The 22,347-nt window shown below is 47.1% G+C and overlaps 1 protein-coding gene across 2 annotated transcripts in view; it reads left to right on the forward strand.

Annotated features, from left to right (window-relative positions):
* The window catches only part of LOC8050760 (class A basic helix-loop-helix protein 15), a 294,675-nt gene extending 273,331 nt beyond the window's left edge, over positions 1 to 21,344 (forward strand). For both annotated transcript variants that reach the window (XM_042286137.1, XM_042286138.1), the window contains exons 3-4: positions 11,666 to 12,169; positions 15,734 to 21,344. In XM_042286137.1, the coding sequence (XP_042142071.1) occupies positions 11,669 to 12,169; positions 15,734 to 15,979 (747 nt within the window). In that variant the 5' untranslated portion in view covers positions 11,666 to 11,668 and the 3' untranslated portion in view covers positions 15,980 to 21,344. The remainder of the gene's footprint in view (positions 1 to 11,665; positions 12,170 to 15,733) is intronic.
* The last annotated feature ends 1,003 nt before the right edge of the window (positions 21,345 to 22,347 follow it).

Raw genomic sequence — 22,347 nt, forward strand, 5'->3', positions numbered from 1 at the left:
CTATATCGACACGAATTGCTGAGATCGGGTCCGGCTCGAAATATGCAAGCAACTCGGAGCAATTCGAATACGTTTGAAGCGGCTGCATCCAATCAGGGACGCAAAATTTTCACGTGATACCTGGTGACGGTGATGATGACACCCAAAGACTCGGTTCTGGTTTGAAATCGATCGTTTTTTTTTTTTAATAAACTGTTTCAGAAAGGTGCATTAGTATTCTTAACGAGATTTAAATGCATAAAAACACGTTTATAACGCGTAATTGTGTCTAAATAGTGCAAGAAAAATAAAATTTTATGATGACGATGGCAAATTGCAGCAATTGGTTGCTGCGTGTGATCGCGGGCGGCCCGTGTTGCTGGTGTTGCGACGTTAAGTTTTTGGGCGAAATTGCCCCATCTGAAGCTGGCCTGAGTGGCGTGAGGGCCATGACTGACGTGAGGGGCGTGAGGGGTGTGAGGGGTGTGAGGGCCGCAAGGGCGGTGAGGGGCGTGAGGGCGGTGAGGGGCGTGAGGGCGGTGAGTAGCGTGAGGGCGGTGAGTGGCGTGAGGGCGGTGAGTGGCGTGAGGGCCGTGAGGGCGGTGAGGGCGGTGAGTCGCGTGAGGGCTATGAGTGCGTGAGGGCCGTGAGGGCGGTGAGTGGCGTGAGGGCTATGAGTGCGTGAGGGCCGTGAGGTGGTGAGGGCCGTGAGGGCGGTGAGGGCCGTGAGGGCGGTGAGTGGCGTGGGGGCGGTGAGTGGCGTGAGGGCCATGAGTGAGTGAGGGGCGTGAGGGCCGTGAGGGCCGTGAGGGCGGTGAGTGCGTGAGGGCCGTGAGGTTCAGTGAGGGTGAGTGAAGGGCTGAAGGTGAGTGTGACTGTGAGGGTGAGGATGAGTGAGGGGCTGAGGGTGAGTGTAGCTGTGAGGGTGAGGGTGAGTGAGGGGCCTAGGTGAGTGTGGCTGTGAGGGTGAGGGTGAGTGAGGGCGACCTAAAATGCCGACCTCTGGTCACGGGCGGGGCGCCGTGGCTTGCCGTGATGTGTCGTGACGAGGAGTGAGGTCTCCCCGCCTTTGTTGACGGAACGGTGAAACGTTCACGTACCATGGCGCCAGTTTGCATACCCCTTTACACGCGCCAGAAATGTAGGTCTTGTTGCTAAAATAGCCATCATATATCAATTGGTAGTTATTTTGGTCTTGCCTAAGGGACGCGATGGAGGTAGATGTCTGACCGGCCACGCGTAATAAGCATGACAGAAGTAAAAGTGTTTTTGCGTTCATGTCTAATAGACCTGACGGAACCGATTGTATTCCTCCAGATTAATAGGCGTGACAAAAATAACACACCTAACGGGTCTTCACTTTGTGACGTGCCATAGGCGCGTTACGCAAGTAACTGTTCTTCTCCGGTCGTGCATAATAGGCGTGAAAGTAGTGAGTCTTCCTTGTGTTGTACCTTGTACACGAGCAACAAATGTAAGTTTTGCTCGTAAAATAGATATGACAAATAACTAATGCTGTTTTAAATAACGTCAAGAAAAAGCTCGTTACTTCTCTCATGCCTAACATGCGGGATCGTAGAAATGTCTGTGAGAGCGCAGGCGAGCTGATCTATATTTGCCATCTTGATGAATTACCCGAGACTCGCCCGAAAACTTGGAAATATCAAACGTGGAAGAGAAAGAAAGAGGTAACAGCAAGACGCTCAAACCCAGCTAAACGTTTATTCGGTAAACCTCTCTTATATACACCTTACCTCAAGGTCGCCTCCCTTTCCACAGAAACTATGTTAAATCATTCACTGGGCACAAACCGAGAACTCTTCGCCCACCATTTGTCCCTCCTCTGTTGTGCTGAATAAATAATTTAACTTTTTTTTTTTAGGAGAGCGATTTTGACGGTAAGATTTGTATGAGAGGTTTACTGAATAAGCTTGGATGCTGAATTTAAAACTTTGGCCTCCTCTCACTTTTTTTTTTTTTCAACGTTTGATGTTTTTATGTTTTCGCCCCAGACTGGGGTGGTTCGTCAAGATGGTAAATCTACACCAGCTCATCCGCGCCCTCACTGGTATTTTTCCTATCACGCATGTTTGACGTGACAGATGTAACGGTCTTATTCTTTGACGTACCTAATACACGCAACGTTCTGCTTGCAGAAAAGTACGCCTATTAGGTGCGACCTAAACAGGACTGTACGTCCGAGGAGCATGATCAAGTAGCGTAGCAGACAAGGCAAATACCAGTCTCTCTATACACCAACTCATGTTTACAAACAAACCGGAGCGCCCCTAGCGGACGCCACCGGCGCCGCGCATGCGTGAGGGGGGTGTGGGCAGGAAGCTCGCCGTCGCCCATAGACAAACCATTGAAATGCGATGTTATCGGCGTCGGTTTGAGTCCCGCTGCTCTTTTTCGCGTTCGAATTGTTGATTTTACGTCTTCCTGGCAATGTCTGACTACTTCAGCGGCGTCAGCGAAATTACCGAGGCTGGTTACACCACGAAACTTCGCGCGAATAATGTGACATGTGGCGATTCATTCCGCGTGGACGCCGCAGTATGTACGCTACAACCTGATTCACATGATGAGATTTCGCTCGCAATTTTCAGTCTCGACGCCGCTCGGGCTGCAAAAGCGTGAACCGTAGCTGAGATGGTCGACGTCGATACTGAAAATCGCAAGCAGAATCGGACCAAGTCAATTAGGCGTAGATAGTCAGTGATAGTCACCGGTAACAATGATCAACATCTTGTATTTACTGTTTACATCGAGCCTGCTTACCAAACTTCAAACGTAAGTCTTTAGAGGCCTGCACTTACTTCTTATCGCAAGTACCGGGCCAACATATACGGGCCGGCGTAGTCTAAGAGAGCAGACGACAAGCAGAAACGTTTGAGAGAGCAGACGACAGCTCGAACGATCAGGCGGCCGTTTGAACTTGAAGACGCACTGAACGTAGTCCGCAGGTGGTCCGCACAACTTGATGGCTTTCTGGCGTTCATGTTGCAACAACACAAATAAATCTGATGACCACAAGTATCCGTGAATTCAACCCAAAGTGCTTCCCACCCAAGCAATTGTTGTCCGAAGGCGTCTGCTTTTCCCTTTTTACGGCACATATCCTGATTCTCGGACGAACTGAGCACGTGAAAACTGACCTTCAAACCTTTCTCGACACTTTTGGTACGGCCCCAGTCGCGGCGTTTTGATGAGAAGGCAGGTTTTTGTGTGGTTTCTTTCAAAACAACGCAGGAATACACGTCTGGCATGGGGACTTCTGCCCACAGCCTCAGACCGGAAGTGCGACCGACGCGCCACCACCGCGCCGTGACGTCACAGAGATGAGTTGGTGTATAGCTCGCTTTATCACGCCTAATAGACACCGTAAAAATGCCAGCTCTACAGCCGTTCCTGTACCGTGACACGCCAAGCCTGACAGTAATGCCAACTCAAATGTTTATAATTTTACCAAAGAAGCATATTTGTTTGGAATTGTAAATAAGTACCCGACTTACGAGAGGGCTTGCCGAAAATAAATTTGCCTACTCAACCTGATCACGAATGAGCAGTTCGTGCCCCATTCATAGGTGCAGCCCGAGTCCACAGTAATACTCGTCCGACCGTATAGCCAGCTGCTTTGATTACAGAGTGTTTTAGTGACCACTTCGGTGACCGAACGAAACATCACTTGATTTCCATGCCTCACCGTGGGGACCCAGTATGAGTCCCCACTATGCAGTACAACCCAGGTAAACGTTGCTGGGTGTCTGGGCCTTTAAAATAGGAATGGGCAAATAGTCGTTCGAATAGCTCCGTGTCATTAACAGCCTTCAGAGTGCAAGGGTGACCACAGAATATCGATTCGTTTTGCAGTGGTGAAGTTAGGAATGATAGCTAGCGGTGTTTTATACGAATTCATACCAAGCACTGCTCGCACACTGCGTATTTTGAAGCAAAAAATACCGGGCACACGGGCGTGAAGGTAGACTAACTTCACCTAGTGTCTCGAGCCAACGTCACCATTGAGCAATCAAGGCCTGCGAGCAGCTTGTTCCTCTAGCGCCACGTGACGTCATCACACACGAATGGCGCCGAGCGTCCTCCGACGCGTTGATTGGACACCAGGCCCAGCCAAAGACTGACGCAGTAATCGTGTTCAACCTGCGTATGCGCACGATCTCACTGTGATGACGTCGAAATGCTACTGCACAGGCATAGCCTCCTATATACTGACAAAGCCTGGCAGATCGCCACGAGAAGCGGCCGCCGAAATGGAAAAGGTGGAGCGGCAAACAACGGATGAGAGGAGAGCCACGTGATTGGCACCCCGCTGCGGCGAGACGCCGAATACGCACTTCTCCCGTGCGAACAAGTGGGTTTGGGGTCCTCGCCGCTGCAAAAAGCTGTGCGCTCACGTCCAGGTTCCCCGATCCTCGCGCTCCAGATCATCGAACTGCCAGGCTTTGTGAGGATAGAGGAGGCTATATGGCACGGGCTTTGGACAGACGGCCTCCAAAGCGCTCCATTATGGTGTTCATCGTGTTTTAGTGAGGGTTCTATCATCGTTGAACCAATCATGAACAGAAATGGCCTAGTGACTTGCAATTTTGGCGGATCGTCGACTGGGGTCGGACTGAAAGTAAAAGAGAGTACAGTGCACTAGCGTCGATTATTCTAGGTGACGTTGCCTAAAGCGTGACGCGAACAACTCGGCCGACCCAATTACCTATATACACCTACAACGGACTGACTTCCCCCGCACGAAGCACCCACGCGGCAAAACTGACTTCTCGACAAATTCGACTCGCTATGAGTTCGATTCGGTGCCTCTCGCCGTCGTTTGTCTGTTTTCGCGTGGCGGTTATTTCAGCGCGGCTACACACACGCGGATTATAGCTTCCGAGAGGCGGCGGCGACTCGCCGAGCGCCTGGGTATCGTCGAGGAAACGCCGCCACAATTAAGAGCGATGGTGCGCATCGCGCCGAGCGCACGCCGAGGAAACCTGCCTTGAGAAATGAGACTGGCTCTGCGTACAGGTCGCGTCGGAGCGCGCGATTCCAGGCTCTCGTAACGACGCGCACTTGGCAATCATATGGGGATATATAGGTATACGAGACGTACGCGCATTCGCGTTGCCGGCCTGGGCTCGCGTACAGGCGCGGTAGCGTAGAGTACGCGGGTTCCCAGCGCGAAAGCGCATCACACTTCTTCGTCGACACGTGCGTATAGCGATGTCCGAGAAAAGCTCACAAACACGCGCACGATCAGAAATACGTCCGCGAGACAAACCTGAACGTGAACACGCCACTAATAGCGTATACACAGACGTAACGTTTACTTGCAAACGCGAACGTGCACACTTACGCATAAACGCACCTATAAACACCAAACCGATACCTAATTTGGCGTATCGTGTTTAGACAGATTAAAATGTCGGTCTGCCTTTGAGGCACGGCGGCACGGATTTACGCTCTATAGATGATAAACCCAGCCAGTGCAGTATACACCGCCGCTAGCCTGGGGTCTTTAACGTGGATCACGCGGTAGTGATATACACGACCGCGAGCCGGTATGGTGCTCATCCAGATTGAAACCGGCAGGGGCTGGAGTAGGGATTGGGCTCACAATCGGATCTGCGGATTTTTCAGCGCGAGATTTCTCTTCGTGTGCTCCATGATGCGATCCGTTAACACACTGGGCGACGGTAGGCTACACTTTCTGATCGTATCTACTCTCTTTTTCTGTCACCGCCCCTCCTTCCTTATTAGGAAGATTTAGGGAACCGTGTTTTCACCATTGAGTTATTACAATAAACGCTAGAGGCTCAGCTGGCGCTAGTGTCTACGGGACTTCCGGTTGCAAATTGAAGCAGATAGCATGCCGTCTATATTTCCAGCCTCCCTGTGTATTCCTATTGGAAAACGCGCGTGAATTTTGTCTCTTCGCCGGAAAATAATATGAATAACTTTTGTCATTTAAGTTGTACTGGATAGTATGTACCTTTATTGGTATTGTAAAAGTGTAATTGCTTTAGTTACAGCATTTTTCTTTACCACTGAACGATGTTAAACTTCGCTCTATTTCAGGCCCAAACCTCTGTTTCAAGCAAGGTATGTGAAAACGAGCGACGATTCTAAGCAAACTAACGATCGAAAGGAATGTAGAGTGTGTTCAAAGTTCGCCAGCATTTCGGGGGTGCATATATATTGCTAATATGCCCGTCCTGTCATTGGATGAAAATGACTCCGTCGTGCATCTTTTTGATCGGTTCGAACGCAAAAAATAAAGTACGTGAGCTACGAAATGTGTGTCTTTTTATTATTTCCTATGTCGGGCAGTTATTATGGGGCACCTGCTCCATAGCTCCCCCTATTTGCAAAAATTTGGAGCGTGCGGGTGATGATTTGAACCCCGAGAAAGCATCATCGCACATATTCATGAGCAGAAAGAATAAAGCAGTACTTATTTATTGCAAATCTGACTGTAGTGGCTTTCAATTTATTTTGACCGTCTGCGTGCACAATGAGTTACTTACCCAGTGTTACTGCGTGGTTCTTGTCGTCTCTCTTGGTTTTCCACATCTCCTTCGTTCGTTTCGCATGCTGGAAAGCGTCGACGCCGCGTTCGCGCTAACAGTGTCCGATAGTGCACATAAATACACGTACGAAGCGGTTTTAACACCATTTTTCATGCCACGAATTTCAAATAAAAATGCTGTAACTGACCAATCATTTCGTCTGCGTGACTGAGAAATGTTCCAATGTGCCTAGTACGTATAAATTATTCGTGATATTTGCTCTTATAATCGAGTGCAGAGAGAAATTGCACTCGATTTTTCCCATAGGAACGCATTACCGGAAGTCAATTTCTGACTGCTTGCTGTCTGCTTCAAAATGAAACAGCACACTAGCGCCACCTGAGCCTCTAGCGTTTAACGTAATAACTCTATGGTTTTCACACCCGACACGGTACGATGGGCCCTCCGGTACGCACTGCGCATGCGCTATCCCAGAAGACTCTGATATGCGCAGTTTGTACCGGAGGGCCCATCGTACCGCATCGGACGTACAAAAACGGTTCCCTAAACTTCCCTATTGAGACACGCTAAAGTGTCATCGGAATTGTGCACCGTTCTCAACGTAAAAACAAATCTCCCGTTCTCTAGAAGGGTGGGGTTCTGGGCTAGTCCGTACGGCGACATTTGGAACATAACAGCGCACAAAAGGGCTAAAACAAGGGAGACGAACAAGCAATCTTTCTGATGCTTTCATCTTCTTCTTTCTTTGTGCATTATATTTCAGTTGCGAGTCAGCGCTTGTGTGTCTGGTGTGTTCCTTTCCTTTCTCCTCGTCCTTTGTGCGCTCTTGTGTTCCAAACGCCTGCTCGCACTGAAAAAGGACAAGAATCAACTAAAAGAAGCATATGTGAGCCAAGAGGGATAAAAGGAAACGGAGAAATCTCATTTCCCGGAACGTATATAAGTTGCTTCGGGTGCTCATAGTATACAGTTCTCCCGATCTGCGCTTCCGTGAGGGATCAGCCAGAGCTCCGCCTCGAAGCACGAGTCATATGAACCAGATTTTGCAAATATCTCGTATCTCATTTTCTCTCTTCTCTCTCTTCCGTCGGCGTCAGAGGTGTTACGTTCAGTTCGTTCCATTCGTACGATTTCGCCTGTTGCGTGTACACGCCTTTTGCGTTAAGGACGGTTAACACATTCGCATTTGAGTGTGATCAAGTGCGTCGCAGCCGCCCGCATAGCTGCTTACGGTTAGGCGATAGTAATCCCACTAGTGCCATCTATCGGGTAGCACTGGAACGCTTCCGATTGGGATATATCTAGGCATCATTCTTTTACCGAGTGTTTGAAATAATTCTGACAATGTTATATAACGTATAAGAGGCCGTTTCTCGAAGATAGTGCGTGGATTTGTTCGCGCGAATTCTTCAAAGCTTCAGCCTATCTCTTGTTAAATATAGCAAGGGTCTCAAACATGCGGCCCGCGGGCCGTATGCGGCCCGCGACTCGCTGGGAGGCGGCCCACAAACAAACGGCTACGAGTCCCGGTCCCAATGGTTCGAGCTTTAGAAATGGCATGCGCCATCGTGATTTCATCCCGCCGATTTCTTTTCGCTCGAAAAGCGGCCATGCTCTTTTAACGTATTCACATAGTTTATACCTATTTGTGTTCATTTCCCTTTGTCCCGCCTTATATTTTGCTTCCGAGCTTTTTGTAATGTACAATAATTCCGCTTATATGCTGCAAGCGCAAGCTATTCGCTGAAGGATGCATTTCGGCTGCGCGAATTTTCGGCAGGAGAAACTGGCAAAGATAAAGCTATGAGCTCGGGATTCTCGCCTTCAAGAATACATCACTATCAAAAGACAAGTATTTGTTCGACTATTGTAGTAAAAATCGCCAGAAGAACAACTGTCATATCAACTGATTGTTTTTAGAGACATGTAGAGCTTGGTCAGTTCCCGGGTTGATTGAGCAATGGGAAGGACAGTGTACTTGTTCTATTAAAAATGCCAGCACGCTGGCGGAGCGGTGCATTTTTATTTTTATCATATCAGGTCAAGGCCCAAAGTAGTCTTGTAAGCAAATAAGATCTGAAGATGTCACTGGCAAGACTTTGTCTACAAAAAGCATAAAGCACGAGGTGTACCCTCCCCCCCCCCACCCCCCCCCCCCCCCCACCCCCGCATCTTACGTTGGCCCTCGCTATTTCAGGTGTTGGATATTTGGCCCCCACACTCAAATGAGTTTGAGACCACCGACATATAGGGTGTCCCAAGCGGACCTTCTGCTGTAAAACGAGCCGGAAAAATCGGCGCCTGCACGAACAAAGCTCAAGCGTTCACTAAATGTGCACTCAGCAGGCCAGATTTACCATGCGCAATTTTAAGGCGCAGTTCTCTTCCCATAAAGAAAAACGTTAGGGCAAAAAAAAAGATGGCCGAAGTCAATGTTGGACGCGTTTGCAGACTACCGAATTAGCGACGCTATCAACTTGTGGCGCCATCTCCCGATAGGCGCAGCGAGCAGACGACGCACTATGTTGTCTGCTCGCTGCGCCTCTCGGAAGATGGCGCCACGAGTAGATAGCGTCGATATCTCGGTCGTCTGCGAACGCGCCCAACTTTGACTTTGGAAAGATTGGAACTGAGCAAGAACATTCGGGGTGAAATTCGAAGTTTTCTATGTGCAGGCGCCGATTTTTCCGGCTCGTTTTACAGCGGAACGTCCGCTTTGGGACAACCTATACTTAGATCGGAAGTGCCCCATGTGCCAGTTCCTTCTTTCGTCGAATGCGTTTGCAAGCGGGTGGAAATTGGTCGACTAAAATGAAACGCAGATGCGTGAATCAGCCTTCTATGTGAAGCCGGCTTCGAAGCATGTATGTCAAGTCGCTTCGACCAGGTGCGTTCAAGAAGTTAGATGTTTCTACAAGTCTATTGAGAAATTAAGAGAGAGGAGGACATGAGAGCGCGCGGAGACGTCAGAATGCCGAGCTGTGTTTGGCTCTGGTTGAAGGACAGTGGGTAGATCTCAAAGCAAGCTGCCTTGAAGTCTACTCACTATCTTTCCCATCAGAGCCAACCAGAGCTCGTCGTCTTTCTGACGTGACCTTAACCCCTGCAAAAAAAAAAAGCAGACGAACTTGCGCTCCTCATAGCCTTCGCGTCTACTCACTAATCCTTCCAATCAGAGCTCCCTGAGCGCTTGCATCTCCTCGTCTCCCTCGGCTTCTCACCGTATTCAGTATATTCGTTCTGCTGTAAGTAGTTAGGGGGGATCGGTGGCCGAGTGGTCTAGCGCACACCAGGTACCTTCAGCCAAGGGACCTAAGCTTAAGGTACCTTTACGCTGCCGTGTGAATTGGGCATTAGACTGCGATCACCTGACGAATGGCCAGCACAATGTTTATTTTCGAATTCGAAATTGATTGAAGAATATTTGGGAATAGCAAGATGATTTCGAAATACACTCGACGAGCTATATATAGTAAAGCTCAAGGGTACTGTAGGTTTGTTTCCTACGTAAAAGTATATTCGTTTTCTTGCCACCTCCACACGTTTTCATTTCTTGGCTTTTACTATCTTCGAAGGTATCGGGGCGCAGTCAATAAATATATGCTTGATTTTAATAATATTAAATAAGTTATTGTAGTGGGTAAAAGGAGTGTTGCACAAAACGGTTAAGAAGTATAACAGATACTTCATTTAATGTGGCATATTCATTGTCAACGTATTTAATATTTATTGCCATAAATGTATGCATGCAGTAAGTATGCCGTTTATGCGCGTAATTAAATTACGATAGACTTTTTTTTTCTTTTCAGATTACATTCTTCAGAAATTCAACTTAATAGCTCAGTCACAGTTATTCAGTTTGGTGCTCTCTGAATTATTCAATTTGGTACTCAAATTCATGTTATTCTCACATGACGGAGAATAAACGCTAGCGCTGAATTTGATAACTTTGTGCTTTAGGGGCGAACTTCTGACGCACCATATCACTTCACTCCCGGAGCTCTGAAAGTATTGTAGCGTCCCGCAAGTCTTCGGATAGGGTGCAAAGGAGTGCATCTTGGTCGATGCCTGGTGCGTCGTGCGCAGACGGGACACAACAGGTGTCATGCACGTCCTCGCCTCAAATCCAGAATTCTCGTTTCCATTTTTCTGGGTCGCATCAATGTGGAAAAGAGACGTCGCGAACGATTTTTCTAATCTGAGGTTCGGTTGGTTTGGCGTACTTCCGATCTTATGGCGAAATTCGCCGAAGTTTGACGTTTCAACAATGGAATCGCCCGACTTCTAAACACAACGTATATCACGTTGAATTAACCTGAGACAAGGGACAAAGAGAAACATCAAAACGTAGAAGTCTCGATGTTTCTCTCCTGTTAACGTTTTGATGATTCTCTTCTACCCCAGTCACAAGTTAAATTCGACGTGGTTAAAATTGACTAGCTCGCCGGCACCCTCACTATATTTTCTCCCAACAAAAAGTTCGAAACTTTGAAGAAAAAAATACTATATGATGGTTGTTTTTAAATTTTACAAAACACAACCAATCTTTAGGCAATACTAAAGCCAGCGTGTAGAATATTTCAGTGATTTAGTTAACTCGTGACTTTCCTCGCCAGGTGGCTTCAGCTCGCGCACTCACTATCAACATATGCGCATGATATATAACATATTCTCGAACGCTTTGCATTGAAAGTTTCGAAAAAGTCGAACTCGAACCCTCCGATGCAGGTTCGCAACATCCCTGATTTTGAAAAAAATGCTGACCTCCGCCAGTGTTCTTTATACAAGCTCAGACATATACGCTTTGAACATGTTTTAGGCCTGTCCGCACATAATTATGCCGTCACGTCTGCTGACCGTGCCTTTTGTACTATGTGTACGAGGGTTACCCGATGTTGCGGTGTCCCGTGACAGATAGTGTAACTGTGTAGCTTAACGCAACGCTGTCACGTGACCACGTAACTTAACTGTTGGATATGGTGTCGCTTGACGTGATCACGGGGTTTGGTGTCATGTGACTACAGTCCTCTAAACATAGCGGGAAAATTTTCTAACTTCTCACTTTAAGAGCCCCTGAAGTCTGGGTAATTCGGACTTCAGTCGTATAATCAGTGTAATTTACTTTATTTTCTTTTTTCTTTTTGCAGGGCATGGTGAGGTCTCGAGGCGAGGACACGGCGGCCCACGAAGAGGACCCGCTGGGCGCCGAGGATTGGCCCGGAGAGGCGCGCCAGCCCGAACGGAAGCGACCCCGCCTGTCCAACAGCACGACCAACAACGATGCCAGTGCCATCAACGTTGCCAACAACGCCGCCACCGTCGACCTCAACAGTCACGACAGCGTGTCGTCCGACGACCACGGGCATCCAAAGTCCCGCGACTCCAGCGCCGGAACCACTGCGGCGGCGGCGAACGGCGGCACGCCACCGCCGACGCCGCCGCCTCCCGCGCAGCAGTTGTCACCGGGGGCGACGACAGATGGCGCCAGGAGACGGCCCCCGCCCCCGTCGTCTGGCAACGCTCCCGGGGGAGGAGGGGGAGGAGGACGGAGACGTCGCAGCGCCCTCTCTGCGCGGGAAAGGAATCTACGCCGGTTGGAGAGTAACGAGCGGGAGAGGATGCGAATGCACTCACTCAACGACGCCTTTCAGGTTAGGGGACGCTATTGTGATGACCTTGAGAGCCCCTGACTCTAGAATGGCACGCGTTAAAAGTGAGCCTTTCCTACTTTGTGTAAAGACGAATCTTTTCTCGTCCATGAAACCGGAGCAACCTCTAAAAGATTTTCAGACCTTTCGCCGATGTACTCCGTGACGTCACAAGTTCTGACACGCCCCCTTTTTTTTTTTCCCCGCCGGAAACTATGGAGTTTTCCCTACGTACGGGAAATCAGGGAGCGACCCTCTCGTTTTTCCCATGCGCATAAGAGCAGCGCGAAGGAAGTGACGCAGAGCGTCGCAGTTTGCGTTTGGAGCTGTTGATGTCCTTGCGATTAAACGGTGGCAGAACGGGAATGTGATTCCTAAAATGCGCAGATATACTGATGCTACGTAAATTAACTTCACCCTGAAATGGAGCGAAACTCGCGCTTTCTATGCGACTGAATCAATTCTTTCATCGTCCACCAGATGGCCAGAGGGCGCGGGTTGGGTTCCGCTCCAAGTGAAAGTCAATTTCTTCTTGCCAAAATTCTCAGCTTTGCAGGGTGATTTCGGGCCGACATTTTCGCCATCTTTTCGTCGGTATTTGAGGAAAATTATAGAATATATACGACCTTGTTCACTGTCACTAAAAGCCAAAAAAAAAAAACATTCTTTACAGTTGTTCTTTTTTTTTTTCTTTTCGGTGGCCAGGGGGCGGGGGGGGGGGGGGGGGTTTAGGGAACCTGCATTCAATTTTTGGCACTTTGTTTTTATGTTTGGGTAGGCGTATCCTGATATGCGGGCTGCAGGAAACTAAGAGCATAGGTAATAAATGATAATCAAGTAGTGTGTGTGTGTTTGTGTGAATGTGTGTGTGTGTTTTGTCGTTGGGTGCGCATTTTTCTGCCATACAGAAGCACGGCTCCGTGGTTGGTACGGACTAACGGTGATGTGAAGGGAAGCCAGAAAACACAACTGAAACTAGCGGGAAAGCTAAACCACAACAACGATGGAACCTCTCCCACCTGCCGAGACGTATACTCTTTCTGCATTGTCACGCCTCTACTACATCCTTTGTTTCCCCTTATCTCTCACCAAAGAGGCAAAATAAAAAACAAAAAATTACTTAAAAAAAAAAAGAAGAAACGGGTTTTCAATTCTCTGTAAAGCCGAATTGGAGCGCAGCTCTTGAGGAGGAGGAGGAGGGCAGGGTCAGGTGTTACGTTATACGTGACGTCATTATGGGAAACGTCCCATAACGCAACGCCTAAGGGCTGCGCTCTAAAAATCGAAGAGTTTTGGTAACCTAAGGAAAAGAATAATCTCAAACCAACGAACTGAAAAACGTCAATAATATGAGAAAATGCATCGTGGGAAATCCCAAACAGTTTTTCCGATACTTTCGCCATAAACTTAGCCGGTCCTTTTGGTGTGCTAAAAGCATCTTTCTGAGGCTCTGGGCACTCCCTTTGTCTGTACTTCAATAGTATAAAAAAGAAGGCTTGAGTCGCTACTACAAGCGGTCAACTGACCGAACGCCTTACAACCACCATTGGGTGATGAAATGAATGTTCAGAACGTCGTACAGAAGCACTTATGGGAATTCCGAAATTTGATTTTCCTGCGCATAATGTCAGTCTTTTAAACATATCCTCTGCTGCCTTATTTGTTTCAGTAATCAGGACACGTGCGAATTCGGGTGCACTCTGAAAGTTGTATAGCCAAGTCTCGTTGATAGAAAATACTTCAGCGCGTAGTCATTCCTTTTTTTTTTTTATCTCCAGTATTTTTAGTTCCGAATCTGTCTGTGTCTTTCGCAACTTGAGTGGCCGGCCTTTAAGGAGAGACAAGCTTTGCCCATTAGCCACGACAGACACTTGAAAATTCATTCGTGAAGTTTTGCCTTTTCAAAGTGTCTGAAGACGGCATGAAAAAAAAAACTGTTTGAATATGTTTTGTTTAAGCACGCAGTAGCGCTCCCACTCTCCGTTTTCAGATTTCTTTTTTTTTTTTTAAGTTTCACTGTTTGCCAGGATTTTATTTCTCTACAGTCGTCCATATTGTGCATGTTTTCTCAATTCAATTTTAATATTTTTTTATAAGAGATAAAAGTACTCAGACAGCGAAATGGCAAAAGCACGTCTGCTTTTGCCATTTCGCGGGGGTATACGAGTACGATTGGAAGCTTGAAATATCTAAAAAAAGTATTTGAACTTGAGATCTGAGTTCCAAAAAGGAACAAATGCAATATTGTGGAGTCTACTATTTCATACTCTTCCTTTGCTTTTTTTTTTTTCGCATGAAATAGAAATTTAGCGTGATTTGTGCACTTTTCATCATTTTGCTTTATTTTGTGTACTAAATTCAAGCAACTCGTATGGAGAGAAAATTAAATGGGAGCTGAAGTTGTAAAACACTGCTTATGAAAAGCTCATGACAGTGATTGCATCTTAACAAAACTAATTTGTTTGATATTTTAAAATACCACCTCTACGAAGAATTGTTGACTCGTAATCTCATATTTGTTTACAAATAAGGTGTATTTAAGAAGAGTACCCTAATCAAACCTCTTTCCTTGCTTACATATGTGTGTTCCATATAGTTATTGTACGATGTACTACTCTCGGTGTGTTTTTGTGGGCTCCGCAAAGATAGGACATGCAGAAGTATGTTCAAACCAGGGACTTTTCAAATTAGCTTTGAAGGCTCTGGAGAACTTCAAGCAAGTTAAGTTTACCAGAAGAAATGGGACCTATATGAAAGCACACTTCAAGATTTAGCATATAATTCCAGTGACCAGGTTACGGTCAACGGATACCGCTATCCAACCATGGCGGCTGGTAAAGGGCGACACCGCTAGGTGGCATGCTTCGGGAAAGCCGAGAAGTCAAAAACAACCTCTAGGTGGCGCAAATCGTCGCCCGGTTCAAATCAATGCGACTATATATATTCATTTTTCCATCTGTTACGGTCACCGGGTATCGTTACCCAAACATGGCGGCTGGGGAAAGGTGGCACCGCTAGATGGCGTGCTTGGGGAAAGTAGGAAACTCGTATACATAACCTCTAGGTGGCGAAAGTCACAGCCCGGCTTAAATTAATGCAACTGTCCATTAATCTGTCCGTCCGGCTCGGATGTAAGTGTAACTATAGAGCGACTAACTGAGCTACACTTTAGTGTAACGACACCTCAGCCATCTTGGTGCTTAAAATCGTGGTTGCCAGTACCCGAAGCGTCATTTGAAATCGCAGGGAGCGGTGTTTCCCCCATCCCGAAATTTTAAAATAGTTCACGACAGGGCGAACCGATATCGATTGAGCTTCCTAACGCCGTCTCTAAACCTCGGGAAGTCACGTTTTCAAATTGTAACATTTGCTAATTGCGCCCCTTTTGCACTAAAGATCAAAAATGGCGGCGCACACGGGAAATTCGGGAAACGGGAGGTGGGGAGGGGAGGGGAGGGGGTGCCGATACTCTGAGCGTAGCCTGTTTAGTAGCTCCAGATGTAATTATACGTTCGTTCAGCCATCCCCAATCTGCTGTAAGCGTAACCTCGTGTTTCAATTTCGCAGGCGCTACGCGAAGTCATCCCTCACGTTGCGATGGAGAGGAAGCTGTCCAAGATCGAGACGTTGACGCTCGCTAAGAACTATATAATGGCGCTGACGAATGTGATCTGCGACATCCGTGGCGACCCCAAGCCCTACCAGTTCTGCCCCGCCGAATTGCCGCTGCACGACGACGACGACGACGATCTCGAAGACGACGACGACCTCAAGGAAGACGACCTCTCGGTCAGCGACGGAAGTGCGCCCTGAACACAAGACGGCGTCGCCCGCCGTCGCAAGCCGAGCTTAGCCGCCCGGCCCCGCACAGCTATGCACCCCGCCGCTGGCGCAACATGCGATCGCAGCGCCACGTCGACCGCATTTTCGCCACCATCACAACCGCCGCAGCGTCTGGAAAACTCGGCTAGGAGTGCCCTCTGAGGGGACTTTCACGAACTTGGCCGCGGGTGGGTTTTCCGGTGCCATCTTGCGAGTGTTTTATTTCCTTCGTGTATGTGTGTGTGTATGTGTGTATTCTGGGGATGTTGAGGACTGGAGAGACTGATTCCTCGCGGGGTTCGAATCCCGGTACTTTTCAAGGACAAGCTGCTCATTTACGTCACGAATATCGGATTGTTCCGCAGCGCTCCAAGCGGGCGGAGAGCCAAACTTTAGCATCGAGCAGTTTTGGAAGAAAGCTCAAGGCGACGCCAAACCTTTTGATCGTTTTCTTTCTGTTCTTTCATGAGTGAGGTGCATGCATGTTCGGATATCGGAAGAGGGGGTCGTGCGTTTATGATTATCAGATACGATGAGCCCCTCGACATTGTTTGTGTCACGGTTGGTCTTGGAAGATGAAGCAGTGAGGGAGTGTCAGCAGACGAGAACGGTTCGATGGCAGACGACGTTCGGTTTGGAGACAACGGTTTGTGACCGATGCACTGGCGGTGCCATTTGTCGCCGCAAGTGGTAGGACTCACAATTTACTGAGATCTCGTTGAAGTGACATCTTGTGTTGTTCATATCAGCCGCGTATGATATTGTCTGTTCGCAAGCGCGTGCAGGCGTTTGGTGTGATGTTGCACCTATATGCCCGATTTACTAGATGCGATCGGTGGACCTATCAGTGGCGAAGACGTGGCGCGCAAGCGATCGTAGCGCCGCCTCTGGTCCGTATTACAATCGAAAACAAAAAAATCACTCCCGGACCGACAATCTGGCGCAGCTTTCTCGTGACGTCACCACTGCGTCGGTGTTTTGTTTTTAGGTTCTTCCTTTGTTTTCGCAAATATATATATATATTTTTGTTTCGCGTCTTCGTTGTTGCCGTTGTAGTTTATGTCGTGCGGGAGTTGTGACTATGCAAGTTCGCTTCCCCAGGACGAAATATCGCATGCATGCCCAGGTGCTCCTCAACCAACCACTCTGTCTTCAATCTTTTCCCGCCCTTCCCTCTCTCTCAAGCGATGACGATGATGATGTCGATGACGACACTGCTTGTGATGATGATGATGGTGGTCCATGTCATCGGCATCTGTTGGTCGAACATTTGAGCCCGTGATACTGCTCGCAGTTGTTACCTTCTCGTCTGTTTTATTTATATTATTTCTGAAGCGGGTCGGACATTTCGAGGGAACTGCCACCTACAGCCCTTGCTGCTATCATCCGATGGCACATTCTTAAGCTTGGTTTGTGATCGCGCATGTGAAGAATGATGACCTGCCTCAAGATTTGGTTCAGCTAAGAATTGGAATAGCGTAATGTATCCTGTTTTAATTTTTCTTTGGAAAATGTCACTTCACTGTGCAAGCGCAAATATGCAATTCGTTTTCAGCACTGCCATTCGAAAGAAAGTTTCCGAGTTGCTCAGTTCTGAAATTCACTTACATAGCTACCTTTCGTTGGTTGCCAAACCTAAACAAATACATCGAGCAGCACAGTATTGATCAAGTTGCGTTACCAACTATCCCCTACTCAAGCCAAACATCATCCGTGCTTTGTTTTTTTTTTTTTTTTTTTTTATCAGTTCAAAATGACACCATGACAAATGCGTAAGTAACAATGTGCTTACGGTGATACACAGGTAGGGGGCTTGTTACTCTCAAGATTAGTCGGAGTTGGAAATCCTAATTTGTTTCACTGAGATCAATCCCGCATTTCCCAGTATCTCCAGCAGATAAATCTGGTTGAGCAACAATTCTCGACAACTCGTGCAGCAGCTCAGCAGTGCAGGCGGAAGCAGATATTGTGAACATCGCAAATGCTCTACCTTGGTCGCTTAAAATGGTGGCGTTACATCTAGTACTTGCAGACGCGTCAAATCCGAGCCCCTCAAGAAAGGTGCACTATGCCTGTCCGCTCCAAGCGGGCATTTCGCGAAGATAGCGAGCAAATAAGTGCGTATGACTCCCGTCTGGTGGCGCCAGGTAGGACATAATATATGTCGTGTGGAGAAGGCTACCCTTCTCTTTGCAGCAAGCAGCAAAGTCACTGTCCTGTTAACGGCCCTTTCTATGGTTTCTAATAGGAAATCCTACAGACCCACACACCGTTTACAAACAAATCAGCGTTTGTCCATACCAAGTGCGGGTGCGGCGCGTGACGTTAGACCCGCCTGTGGGTGTACCGTGTATTAAAAGTATGTCAGAAGAGCAGTTTTCATAGCGCGTCTTTACACATGACTGAGAAATCGTAAAAACGCCGCTGAAGCAGGAGACCGAAAGCTCGCGTTGCACCGACTTTCCTGCTTTCGACTGCTTTTAATTGGCTTTGTGACAGTTAAGTGGCGCCACTTACCCATAGCTCATGCTACGAGGGGCAGCTCTACTTCAAGCGCACGTCATTGGGAAGCAGAGTTGACAGGCACAGTGTAACTTTTATTGAAGGCGCTGGTCCAACAAACCAGTTGTCAGATGAATTCATTGGGTAGCCGTAAAGCTGCTCTTGTCATGTCGGCAGGCCGTGTTGATTGTTCGCTTTCTGGGACTTGGGCGTCGTGTAACAAAAGAAAGAATCGTAGAGCACCGTGTTTGTTCCTCGAAAAGGGGTTCGTAACTATTGTGTAAAGATGGTGGTCTTTTGAGTCGTTTTACACACGCTTGGTGGTATATCCCGTTGTGCCAAATACTTTGGAAGCGGCATGCTGAAAACTTGGGTCAAATTATTGGTTTGCAGGAAATTAGAGCGTTTTCTTGAGGAAAAAAAAAAAGTATGGTTAGCACTTATTACTGCATGCTGTGTCAATGGTCTTGCCCAGAGTTGTTCTCGAAATGATTTCGCACCGTGCCGCACTCCTTGAATAATGGACGCTTCAAGTGGTGCAAGTTCTCCGAAATACGTGTATTTGGGACGTCGCACGAGCAGCATTATCATCATCACCCTTGCGGTATCTCGCAAAAGTGTGCGCCATGTGCATCCTTGCTGCGTTGCCAAGATGCACCTTCTTTCGAAAATTCGCACCTTATGAAACGGCCTTTTGGAGTAGGCATGCAGAGGTTTGCAAGCAGGCACGCTTCAAGCGCCAGCCTGGCCTCCAAGGATGAAGGATGCTTTGTTTGGACGCCAGTCTGCCAACTCTGGGCACGCCTTAGCAAGGCTTAATCACCAGGCGATGTACCACACCCCAGCCGCAAGAGGCTGTACTTGCAAACGTTAATAGGCATCTAGAAACTCTTTTGTTCGTATTTATCACACACAAAGATGTATGTAGTTTACGCTTTGCACACAAAGCTATTTTGTCAGAAAGAAACAAACATGAGACCCAAATTCTAAGGCCCAAGTGGTTCTCGCTTCCAGGCTATACGTGGTGCCACGTGAAACTATGACGAAGCGTTCACGCACTTTCCTTATCTCTATCTGTTTCCTGGTAAAAAAAGCTATGTTCTTTTTTATTTATTTTTTGTCGGATTGGTGTGCAGTGTCTGCGTTCTTCACAGTTGGTTTTTCTAGACATCAGGACTAAACCAAGCTCCTGACAATTAAGACTTCTCGTCATCGTGCGCATTTGTGCACTGTACAGAGGAAATGTGGTTGCGCGGCAGAGTACAGCCAGTGACGTGGTCCCTTCACAGTTGCAGTACTGCGACACTGCCGGGAAAGGTCATTATTTTTTGTGTACATACGAATGAAATCTGGATTGCAAACTGCTGTAAGGTGTCTTGTAGCTCGCTTTGTTTGCATTTTTGTTTTTCTGCAGCTCGATTTGGTTGGAGTATGTATAGAAGGGTTCGTTGCCCTTCCAAGGAAGTGAACAATTTAGTGTTATTAGTGGATAAGAAATATAGAAAGAAAACGTGACGATGGCAACGCTAAGTTTGGACGAGGTTGGCCGTAAGTGTTGTCGTCTCTTCCTGCGGTATTGCGGCACCGCAAGTGTGAAGGTGCCTTTTGAATCTGTTCACACGTCCTTCCTGAAGTTCAGTTCGAAGACGACCAGTAGTGTAACGTTTGCGGAAGGACGATTCGTTGCCAAGAAAACCCCAGATGCAGGGCTTCACGCGGCAATCAACCGTAGGTGTGAACGTGCCTTACATAGACATGTTCACGTGATCTTCCCTTGTAGAGATTAAATTAGAAATGACCAGTATATTCGCCTTAGGCGATATGTGGAAGTATATTGATGTGAGAGAAAACGCAAATCCGTCTTGTTCTCTGCCATTGAGAGGTCTACCGATGTGAACAGTAGTGTTGCCCGTCGATTTGATCGATCGTGACTAATCCTGTACGTATGAGAGCCGTACATTGCTCCTGCAGTGAGCAGTGTAAACTCTTCGCAGGTAGTTGGGCGCTCTGCGCAATCATATCAGTATGAAAACCGCAAGCACGGAGAAGCAGAGCCACCACAAGTATGAATGTATATGGGAGATATAGTTACGTGTCCGTGAAAAGAAAAAAAGAACGCAACACGAATTATACATTTGTTCAACATATCGCAGCATTGATGTCTTTGCTGACAACCAAGCGTTGGGTGCAATCAGTCGAGAAGGCAAATCGCAAAATCCGGCAAACCGTACCGCAAGTGTGAACGGGGCCCCGACACAGGTTCAATCAAGTTGACTGCCGCGTTGTTCGACGAACATTTTGTTGGTGTGTGAACAGGATATCGCGGGATGTTACTCCAAGGGTGTTCCTCTCCCTCGTCGTGCATCGCTTCATTGTTGTCCCCGCTCTCTTTGAATCAAGTCCATCTGTGTTATTTTTACTGTACGACCATTTTTTTTCTTTTTATAAACATATTATAAATATATCTATATATACACAAACGCAAACAGAAGACAAGACCTCAGACCTTAAGAAAAAGAAAATGAACTTTGTTGACAAAGAGTAATATATATATATATATTTTCTATGGGTGGCTCCCATTTGTTGACATATATTTCTATCGTGGTGAAGCGTTTCACATCGTACCAATATAGTATATATCTATACATGGATATCTATATACAAACAAATCTGCCGGTGTTCGATGATGATGATCGCAAGCTGCGCATGAACATTTCAAGCCAAGTATGCGTGCAAACAAACAACCAACCATGAAAAAAAAAAACGTGACAAACGTGCTGATGTTACAGTCTCTTGAAAAATATTCGCTGTTGTGAAATAAAAAAAAACTGAATGAAAAAAAAAAAAAAAAAAACGTTTTCTTCGGAGCGTTCCGAAATCGAAGCTAAGGTCTTCTGATTTCGGGGGCTCCGGCCACAAATACATGTGTTGCGTGTGGTTTATTCGCGCCCAGAATCATAGGGTTGAACCGAAATTTTTATCGGTTCGGGTTCCGGTTCACGGCTTTCGGTTCAGGTCCGGTTCTGTTTCGGAGTGCAAAAATAACGGTTCAAACCGGTTTGAGCCGCTAAAGTGAGAATGTATTTTTCGCTTTGTTCAGGCAGTAGGCACTATTTCCGCTGTAAAATAAATAGCTATATAGCTGTTTTTTTGTTTTGTTTTTTGTCTTTTGTACGATACAATTATATATTCAGGTACCAGTAATTAAAAAGTGCGTTATTTATTTTTAACGCAACAATACAAACATTTAAATTAACAGAAAAAACGTTGTGCTTATACAACTCAATATTCATTTATTTACTTCAGTCACATATATTGTACCTCGATCGAAAGGTTGTCACGAAATGAGGCAGATCGCCTAAAAGACCCGTGATTGGTAAAACTTTGCGCCGCAACCTTAAACGTTGAATCGTGGTTGTGCGGTTGAATTAAAGTATTAATTACAGTGTATAATATCATGGAATGCGTACATCGTCGTCATATATATTGTTGAAAACCCTCGCTTTCGCCTATACAGATCCTGCCACACGTTCATACTTCTTTCCACTATTCGTCCTTCTTTTCTGCATGAACATTTAGGGCGAGATAGTCTGTTCGGGTGACGTATAGGTATGGACCACTTGCATCTCGGTACTTGCCTGACCGGCGGAGAGAGGGCGCTGACGCACTCACCACCATTAGGTTGCTTCAATTTGGTTGGTTTCGGTTCCAATGTGCACGCTGCTGTGTTTCTGTTATGTGTAGTTTTTGCTGAATTTTCTGATACAAATGTTTTTCTTGTAGCGCACACCCAATGAAACAGTGGTACTGAGCCACTTTGAGAACTATGAGGTGGTTTTGAATCCAACGTGCAGGTT

Source organism: Ixodes scapularis, unplaced genomic scaffold (assembly GCF_016920785.2).
Source record: "Ixodes scapularis isolate PalLabHiFi unplaced genomic scaffold, ASM1692078v2 PGA_scaffold6__148_contigs__length_123643588, whole genome shotgun sequence".
Taxonomy (NCBI): domain Eukaryota; kingdom Metazoa; phylum Arthropoda; class Arachnida; order Ixodida; family Ixodidae; genus Ixodes; species Ixodes scapularis.